This window comes from Zea mays, chromosome 4 (assembly GCF_902167145.1).
Source record: "Zea mays cultivar B73 chromosome 4, Zm-B73-REFERENCE-NAM-5.0, whole genome shotgun sequence".
Classification (NCBI taxonomy): Eukaryota; Viridiplantae; Streptophyta; class Magnoliopsida; order Poales; family Poaceae; genus Zea; species Zea mays.
In genome coordinates this window covers 199,305,552-199,316,194 of record NC_050099.1, presented here as the reverse complement: position 1 = coordinate 199,316,194, position 10,643 = coordinate 199,305,552, and the positions used below count along the sequence as shown (strand labels likewise).

The 10,643-nt window shown below is 44.2% G+C and overlaps 1 protein-coding gene across 1 annotated transcript; it reads right to left on the bottom strand.

The window, feature by feature from the left end:
- Window positions 1-5,207: 5,207 nt before the first annotated feature.
- LOC100278888 (uncharacterized) lies at window positions 5,208-6,961 on the bottom strand. Its single transcript, NM_001152019.2, has one exon. It carries the CDS (start codon window positions 6,934-6,936, stop codon window positions 5,317-5,319), a length of 1,620 nt encoding a protein of 539 aa, NP_001145491.2. The 5' UTR covers window positions 6,937-6,961; the 3' UTR covers window positions 5,208-5,316.
- Between the last annotated feature and the right edge of the window lie 3,682 nt (window positions 6,962-10,643).

Genomic DNA, 10,643 nt, shown 5'->3' with positions numbered 1-10,643 from the left:
TGTAAAGTTGAACTGGACTAACATCAGATTTGGTTTAATTAAAGAGAATTTTTATTTCCATTTCCATCATGACATGAAAATGGCTAAATATCTATAAACCAAGGAAACAAGTTTTGTACCAATTTAGCTTTCCTTTAATTGTGTTCAAAATTAGTAGGGGAATCGTCAATGCAATTTACCATTGCTAAAATGGTTGTTCCCATTAATCCAGCTCTAGTACCCTTCGCTTCCTATGCAAGCCAAAGCAAGCACACAATTTGTGAATATGTATAAAGAAATAACAAAACAAGGAATGTGAAACACACTTTATCTTACCTTATTCTTGAGATTCACTGAAACTAAATGGTTGTCAATCCCATTGGAGACGACTTCATATCCTTTTGCAGTCAGGCTCTAATAACAATGTACCCATCAATAAGTGATTCAAATTCTCAAGCACAATTGATAATGCTGCAAAACTACACATTTGTGTTTCTTTCAGCTGAAGTTAATATAAATGTCTGCTGAGTTATTTTATTCTTTTGGCTGAATATAGTACTGACGAGAATGGAACTATATGAAAGTATCATAGGTATCATTGATGAGAAAATAAAAAAACGCTGAAGAGCATAAGGACATGAACCGCTCGCGATTGTCGTGCGCCTGCGAAGATCCCCTCCTCGATCAGCTTTGGCCATCATGGCCAATTCAGATGACGACAAATAAGAAAAGAAACTAAAAGCGAAAACAGGCAGATCTAACTATTTTTGTTGCTTTCTCTCGGATGTCATCCTGCAAGGAAGACATGTAAACTGCAGAAGAATCGACACGGCATCATATTTATATCGCCCATCTGCTTGTACTCTCTTCACAGATAAAGAACCAACAGTTAAGCCTCGCACAACACAAGAGAAGAGGAAGTCTATTGGAAATAGAATGAAAAAGCAACAGAAAAGAGCACGAACAGAGGGTGCCGCCCCAAACCTAGGAGACTATACCTCGTGATAGGCATAGCAGTGTCGGTGCAGATCTCGCAGATCTGGTCCAACCTACCGCGTGCATGGCGAACATGGCTTGGTCCGGCTAGGATTCAACTCCGGCAGGGGTGGAGGAGACGGGTCTACAACTCCGAGGTGAGATGTATGGGGTAGCGGTGAGGCGGCATCAGCGAAGAAGGACATCAAGGTAAGAGGCCAGCTTGATGTGTCCTACACCAAGAGATAGAAAAGCAAATTTTCAGATAAACCTGGGTAATTGTCTTCTCTATACCTTTTACCACACATAATTCTGAAATAATAATGAACACATAATTCAAAGTTGTTCTTTATAGAGAAATATCTTTTATCGATGGCCACTTAATCTTCACTGAACACTATAAACATCTGATTGTATCCACTTCAATCAAATCACTCTATGTAAATGGAGCATCAAGGGCCATTCATGGTGGGTAGTGACCTATTGGTCCCTAAACACCACCTTTTACCTCTACAGACTAATAGACACATCGAATCCTACCAAATTCATTTGCCATAAGCAGAAGTGCACACAAAGGTAATAAATGCTTAAGATATTACATCTAAAATATCAATTTGTTCACATTTATCATAGCTGAATATTTAAGCTAGCTTCTACTGTATCGAGCAACCGAGGTGGCACTAACCGGCGGGGTGTCCAGCATATCGTGTACTCGGTCGGCCCATTATGGTATCACAAATAAACGATGGCATATGGTAACACAAATAAAGATGCATCAAAATACTAATCATGCTTAACCAGGTATTTTGTTATGTAATAAAAAATATAGTCCAAGTATTGAATGATCATCAAAGAGAGATAAACATATAACAACCAGTGAAGACTTCTCAGATACAAACCCAACCAGTGAACAGCCAAGTATGGCTGAAGATGATGAAAATGCAGTAGTTATGCCTGAGAATTTGAAACCAGGCAATGGTTGTGTGACTGATAATTTGCATATTGTTGGTGGACATGGGGAATGAAGACTTATGGTTGTGTGACTGATAATTTTCATTGGTTAATTATTACTTGTGAGGTGCAAACCCATTTCTGCACTCAGCCTACCAGATCACTAAAAATTGTCTATCTAAAATTCTAAATTGTTGTGTTGGTTTTGCTTTCTTGAACAATTAGAATTTTTGCGAGTAGCTGCCTTTTGTACAGTACTGGATTTGCCATTGCCTAATGATGACACAATTATGGTGGTTCTATCTCACAACAGATCCATGTTACAGTCCAGTGCTTCTTCTAACATTCTAATTTAATTGTGTTACAACATGCGTCTTTTTGGATTTTTTTCTTTTTTCCTCAACTGTACTGCATTTGCTTGCAGATTATAAAAGGAACAGGATGTAAGAACTAAACAATTTAGAATGATAAACAACATATTGTTAAAAAATATATGAGTAAAAGTATGGTGTTAAACTTTAGTCTTTTGTAAGCAATGTTATCAAGTCGTCTCATAGTTAGGCTTATCGGTGCCATGGCTTTAAATGTACAGAAGAAAAGCCAAGGAATTGCTATTCACCGACCTGCTCCCTGCATGAATTCACTACACGCAAGCACAAACACGAATGGGATGAGACATAAGGACAAGGAAACTGGTTTAAGCTATACACTACCACCAGTTACATTTTAGCAGAAAATCATCATGGGTTGAGAAGACAGACACTCACCATGGCACGACGCTTGGGGGCAAACCCTAGGAAGCCACCGACCTCAATGTCCGCCCTGCTTCCTCAGGTACGAAGCTCATAATGCCCATCCCGCGGTTAGGAGAGGAGCGGACGGATCTCTAGTGCTTGGGCTTGGGCTGCGCCGGTGGGGAGCGATCGTCCTCTCGATCCCCCATTGGTGGAGCATCTCGATCCCAGGCTGCCTGCGTCGAGGCACCAGAGCTACGTCCACCGGATCTAGATCCCGCGGGAGCGAGTGGCATGGCTGTGGCGATGACGTTGGGGGAGGGGCGGTGGAGGCAAAGGGAGGAGGGGAGGCGGAGAGAGGTCGCGTCGGCGGTGGAGGCCGCGAGGCATCTATCGCGGCAGGGGCGGGCAACGCGACAGAGAGAGGAACGTGCGGGGGAGGTTAGGGATTGGGTGGTCGTGCGGTGGAGAAGGATGGAGTGTGGGAGACGTAGACACACGATGTGATATGGACGGTCCAGATCCATGGACGGCAGAACGACAGAACGAGGGAGGCAGACTACTATTGCTCTCTTAATATGTAGTACATATATTGATTTTCTTAATTCCCTCTATTGTTGTACTGCGTGCACTAATATCCCAAAGATCAGGGGCTTTGTGAAAATATTAGGACTGATCTGCAGTATTCCTTACACTAGTATGGATGGCGGGTTTATTCCGATAAAACACAGGGGTTCATTTGCAAGAATCCACGGCTGAAGGGGTATGGTCGATCCTGGACTGCCCGATCTAATCCTGACGGCTAGGATTAGATTATGCACCCCCCAGAGTGAAGTGATACGCAGCCGACCACACGATTTGAAATCTACGGCGCAGATTTTAATTCTCCCGGAGCCTTCTAGATCCACCCGATTGGATCGCAACGGCCCGGATCCATCCACCCGAATTGGTATGACATGATCTGATCTTAGTCACTCATCTTCAGATCAACGGCTCGAACGATTCCTCCCCATCCCCTTCACTCGACGGCGGCGCCGCCCGGGTGTTGCGGTTGTCCATCGCCGGAGTCACACCAAATGATGCCTGGGAACGTCAATCCTCGATCCGAGACCCGATACACGATGTGGAGGACAATTCGAACAAGTTGGGTAGGCACAAACCGCCGGCAGAGTCGAAGTTGGGGGTGCCCACGATGCACGGCAAAGTCGTGGCGACAGCGAGGAATTGCGGCCACCGAGACCGCCTTTCTTCCCTTTTGCCGTCCCCGACGTGATCTGGTTGCTAAGGCGAAACCCCACGACCGCGCGCTCACCCGCGAGCGAGGATGCTAGCAGTGATCACTCGCGGCGGTTTCCCTCAAGCTCCCACGGCAGCGCCCACAGCGTGATTCCCGGAGGGTGACGAACGCGCGTGATGGTCACCGGGGCACGGAAGCTAGGATTTTGTACTCCCCAGGCGAGAGTAGGGGCTGAGGTCAACGCCGAAGCGAGATTGGCGCCAACATGCACGGGGAAGGTTTATTGCGCTCGAACGATTTGAGGGGAGAGGATGGTCATGATAACCCTAGGTGAAATTTGTGTTCAAAGTTTGTAATTTTCAGGTTTCGTTTATTCATCCCTCTATGTGACTTTCACTTAGCTTGGTTAAAAAACGACAAGTCGGTTCCTATTTTTGGAGTGGGATCTGGGGGTCAAAGGAGATTTATCTAAATTTTAAGAAAAAAGTTTGTCGGTAATGGCAAGGATAGTAGTTTTTGGCTTGATAGATGGCGTGGTGATGTTCCTTTTGCTGGTAAACTCAAAAGGTTATTCGATCTCTCCATGGACAAGAAGATTTCTGTGAATAGAGCTCTTATGGTAACTGTGATAATTTGTACTTCAGAAGGAGGTTAAGAGATGTTACTTTGTTCGACACTATCAGGAACCGCTGCAGTTCTTAGGGGCTCTCTGAAAAGGATGAAAGAACTATCTGGCTTCTGGGTGAAAAGGGTTTCACAGTCAAGTCCGTGTTTTCACAGTTAAGAAGTAATTCGGTTAAAGTGCCATACAAACTTATGTAGAAAATTAAGATTCCACAAAAAAAATAATAGTGTTCTTATGGCTAATTCTGAAAAACAAAATCCTCACTAAAGAAAATCTTAAGAAAAAGCAATGTCAGGGTCTGTTAGCTGCTGCTTTTGTGGTCTTTTGGAATCAACTGCTCATCTCATTTTTTTGAGTGCCCGTTGGCTAAATATATTTAGAGAGTGATGCAAATTGCTTTAAACTCAATTCCAAATGATGTAGATTTGTTGTTTGGAGATTGGTTACATAGCTTTGATAAAGATTCCATAAATCTGGTTATTTTAGGATTTGGTGTTGTTCTTTGGGCAATATGGAAAACCAGGGATGATGCTTGTTTTCATTTTAAAATGATTCAACATCCTACTAATATTGTCTTTTTATGTTGTTCCATTACTTAATCTTGGACGGATTCATGCGATCGTGGACGCGCACGGATTCGATGGACAAGCAAACGATCACGCTCCAGACGCCATCATTCATATGGATTGTATAGGAGGAGCCAGCAAGGAAAAATCATAGGGTTTCTTGTAGTTGCAGGCAAAAAAAAGAAAAAACAGAGGGCGACACCCGGTCTGTGTGACGGCGGCAAAACGCCTTTTTTGTTTTTTGCCCCGTTAATTCTGGCTGTAGTATGGCAGCACGGTGTAGACCGTCTGCACGACGGTGAGGACAAGCAGGAAGACGGCGGCGGCGGCGGACATGCTGGTCCACGGGTTGCTGAAGTAGTCGTGCACCAGCACGGCGCGGTGCCTGTTCCAGCTGCGCCCACAGTACTCCAGGACGTCGCGGAACAGGTCGGCGTAGCAGTTGTTGACGAACTCGGGCGGCGGGCACAGCTCGCCCAGGTGCGCGTAGAACGCCGCCGTCTCCTCGTCCCCGCGCACGAACACGCCGGCCCGCTGCAGGACCTCCACGTCGCGCCGCGCGTCCACCACGGACGCCATCAGCAGCACGTAGCTCACCAGGCGCTGCAGCTCCCACCGGCCCCGGCTCTGCTCGTACGCCAGCAGGTTCGCGAAGATGGCGTGGTTCGTGTAGCTCTCCACGGCCGGGATCTCCAGCGCGCCGCTGCGGCGGTCGAAGGTCACGTCCACCATGCTCCGCGGCGACTTCTTGGCGCGGAACGTCACCCCGGAGTCCTTCAGCTCCGACGCCGGCGGCAGCTGCCACGGCATGCGCTCATCCGCAGACGTGGACATCAGTTCCTCGAGCGCCTCGCCGTCTTCCTTGTCCTTGCTGCCCGTGCCGCTCCCGTCCCGGTCCTCCGGTGGTAGGAACCAGTGGTAGTAGAGATGCAGCAGGTGGTGGATCTCACCGTCGGGGGGCCGCGTGCTCTCGGGGTCCCGCGGGCCGACGCACATGTCCACGGTGAGGTAGTTGACGAGGACGTTGGTGACGAAGTAGTCCCGGCCGAGCCCGCCCGTGGCCAGGTCGTAGAAGCGCTCGAGCACGAAGAAGGGGAGCTGGTTCTCGAGCAGCAGCATGTCGTTGTACACGTTCTGCATCGCCCACGAGGCGTCGATGAGCGCGTCCTCCGCGCTCTCCTGCCCCTTGAGGAAGAACTCCACCAGGAAGCAGCCGTCCAGGAGGAGCATCTCGGCGAACTCGGCCGCGGGCAGCAGCACGGGCTCCGCGTACCGGCGGCGCGCGGAGGCCTCCATCGAGCGCGCGGCGCGGGCGTACGAGGCCAGCGTCGCGCCGCCGGGGCGGGCCAGAATGTCGCGGAGGTACCGCCACTTGTGCTCCTCCATGGCGGCGAGGTGCCGGCCGGCGCCACGGTGGAAGGGCCCGATGGAGATCATCTGCGGCTCGTAGAGGTGCCGGTTGCGGTCGCGCATGGGCCCCGCCACGCGGAAGATGGTGAACGGCTCGCTCTCGTGCGCATTCCCGGGCAGCGCCGCCAGGCGCCGTCCCATGCGCGCCGCCATGTCGTCGGCCTCCGCGTCGTCACCAATCTCCTCCTCTTCATCCTCCCCCTCCACGGCGCTGCTCTCGTCCAGCCGGCGCTGCACGGACGCGGACAGCTCGTCCCCTTGTACGTCGCCATCGTCGTTCATCTTCACGTCGGCGTCGGCGAGTGCCCTGTGGCTCTCATCCGTGCCACTGGCAGCATCCACGAGGGTGCTGCTCTCGTCGGCCGCAGCACCGCCGTGTTCTCCCGGCGTGGCGGCGACAACCGGTCCGGGACTGTGGTTGTTGGGCACTAGTAGGGGCTTCATTAGAGGAGAGTCCATGAGTGACACAAGAACAAGATGACCGTCACATGAGACGGGACAGGTTAGAAATGCTAGACGACATTTTATATCTGGGTCCTTTGTACAGGGGCTCTCATTTTTGTACTATTGTCTAGTCAACATGAGATGTTGTCATTGTTTGACTATAGGATATTTATGGTGCCTGATTTTTTTATTATTATTCAATCAAAAAGCAATGCTGTCATCGTCGTTTGACTGTAACATTTATGGTGTTTAATTTTTCATTATTATTCAGTCAATATGTAATGTTGTCAATTGTTGAAGTATATATAGAAAAAAAATAAAAGTTCTCTTGTAAATTATATTTTTAATTATACTAGTTGTTTGTCTAAATTTATCATATAAAACATCAGGCACCTAAAATATAAAACTCTAGTATTTATATCTATACTTATATCTATATCTATGTCCACATTTAATCAATTATATATCTACAAATATAACTATACACTTATATAATATTAAATAAAAAATCTCTAAATTTTCGTCCTGCACTCTCTCACCAATTCTTGTACTGGACAGTTTTTAAGTAAATAATAATACATGTTGAATTAGAGCTAGTAATCAAAGATGGCCATGAGATGAGGCAGGACACGTTAAACGACACAATAATAAATGCTATAGATATATGTATAGATATACATTTACCTATAATCTTTGTCTAACTATTTCTATCTCCATTCCTAATCTCTTGTATTAAAGAGGCTAAGATTTTTTTATATTTCTCTATCTCTAATATTAAAGAGGCTAATATTTCTATATATATATATATATATATATATATATATATATATATATATATATATATATATATATATATATATATATCTAATCCCTAATAATAAAGAGCCTGAGATTTCTAGATATATTTGGATATATCTATAATATCTATATCTAACACCTAATATTAAATATGCTAGTATATTTTTGTCTTTCATCACCCACAAGTGTCCGATCTATATCTTATCTATTATGCGTCTCCAACTATAACTATGTACTTATATAATATGAAAATAAAAAAATCTGTAAATTTCGGTCCCGGACTCTCTCACCAATTATTATTCTTGGCGGTTTTTAAGTAAGAGTAATAATACATGATGAATTAGAGATAGTATTCTTGACTGGTTTAATCTTACATGCATTTTGTTCCGTAACAAAAAGATGGCCATCAGATGAGGCCCAATAAAAATGCTATAGATATATATTTACCTTAATTTCTATCTCCATCTCTATTCCCTAGTGTTAAAGAGGCTAAGAGTTTTTATATATCTCTATCTCTAACATTAAAGAGGCTAAGATTTCTAAATATATCTATATCTCTAATATTAAAGAGGCCGAGATTTCTAGATATATCTATAATATATATCTCTAACACCTCATATTGACGATGCTAGTATCTTTTTTGTTTTTCATCACCCACAATTGTTCGATGAGGACCCAATCTCTTTCCTTAGCATACAAGTCTGAGGTACCGTGTCCAAACATGTACGAAATGTGATTGCAAAGTGATCTTCAAATGAATTATTAAAGACATGTCGTGTAATAGTTGCAACTCATGTGTATATTTGCTAGTATAATATTATTAAATCTATACTATACTTAAAGTATCAGTTTCAACGGTCGTCCCGCGTCATCTTTTTACAAATAAGCTCTCACAGTTATTTCAAATTAATCCGTTGCACGCCTATAGATGGCCAAACGGCGGCCCGGCACAGGCCAGACGCACACGAGCCATAACTATGGTCCAGACACGTCATGTCGGTCTGCTGACTGTGCAGGACCAGCTCGTTAGCCCGTCGGCTCATTTAATTAAATCAGCGTAAAATGTTAAAAAAACGATGCAGGAGGTGGGGTTCGAACCCATGCCCTGATGTAAGGACGGGAGACACTGGATGAAGTTGTCTAACCAGCAGAACATCATGCACAGATGTTTTTAATATTGAATATAAATTGTATATATGTATATACGTTTTTTAAAAATAAAAAATATAACTGTGTCGGGCCGAGCCAGCACTACGGGTCGAGGCTACAGCCCAAGCACGGCACGACGTTCTTGGCTCTTGCAAGCATTAGGTCGTTTCTGAGACCACATTGGTGCAATGGACTACATGGTGTTTCAGGTTGCTGAATTGGGTGGAGCAACAATGATTCGTCACACTAACAGTAAAATGAAAGGTTATTTGTTGGTTTTAAACATTAGTAATTGCCACAAAGTAGCATAATTTATATGGAGCGCATCCAGTTTTTATTGATGCCTGACTTTAGCGATCACTCCATATTTTGATCTATTTTTTATAAGTTTGGCTTCATGTGACTTATTTTAGAAACTTGAGCTCACAAACTTTCTCTTATTTTGTCTATGTATGTCATTTTATAATCTCTGTTCATTGAGTCAGTCGTTGTGAACTCTTTTCTAATCGCTCACTTTATTGGTCGTGTTGTATAAAGACATATTGCTTGGAGTAAACAATAACATCAGTTAGCCAAATCAAAAAATATTATTCAGAGAGCGGAGACAATCAATAAAAAATCTTGAATTTTTTTTATGGATAGTTTACGTACGTATTGTTATAAGCCGTCGCAACGCACGGGAACCGACTAGTAAGATAATAATATTCCTCTAAATTTTCTCCATTCACTCCCTTAAGTGATCCTTTTTTTTCGGGTGGTTTTAGATTTTACTAAGAGCAGTAGTATGCATGATGAATTAGGGATAAGAGTGATGGGTTTAAACTTGCACGTGTATTGTTTGTAATGGGTTTCTCTTGTGAGTGGGTGTACCGTCTACGTGAACATTGTTTGTTTGGAATTATAATCTATTTAGACTACATAATCTAATTTATTTTGAACTAAATGTTAGTTTAAAATAAGTTAGATTATATAATCTATTCAAATTATAATCTCAAACAAACAAGCTTGTGGTTTCCAAGAACATGTTTCCATCAATTGTCCGGACAAAAGAACATACTAATCTGTTTCTTCTATGACCTCACGTGCTTGAAGCTTGATCCACCCTGCACATGCATGTCTCATGTGCAAACAATTGTTTAGCACTCGGTTGATTTAATTATGTCCACCAAAGTGAAGATGCAAGTACAATCTCACACAATAAGTAATAAGTATATAGTTGTAGTCAGAGAATTATACTTCCAACGTTGCCTTTATACACGTTATTCTCCTATTTTGGTATTGAATAAACAATAATATTTTTGGTATTGTTTATCAGTGTTTAGAGCTCAATTACATGGACTAAAACTCTCTTGTTTGTTCAGTCAGGTTTCGCCGCTGCGTGGGAACAGGAGCCGCCTTGTTTAGACCATTGGGAACAACAGCAGAGACTGCGTCTTTTATGGGCAAACGCCATCGAAAATTCTGTGACGAAGACTAGCAACGGTAAGCAATTCAACGGAGCAGGCGCAAGGCTTGAGAAAGCCTGGGCGCAAGGCGACAAGGGCATTGAATTGTCCAACAGCTTTGTAGACATCACTTAGCCTTGATCGCTAAGGAAACGAGTCATGAGCTGGGCTGGAGAATTCCAAACAGAAGCTTGTTTGGTTTGGTATAGCAAGTGAGTCATGAGCTGCGCGGTGAGCACCAACAGACCACCAGAGAGGGCAACTGAGATAACAAGTAACTGAAATTTCCAATTCCACTGTAGATAGCTGAACAATTCCCAGTCTGACCTT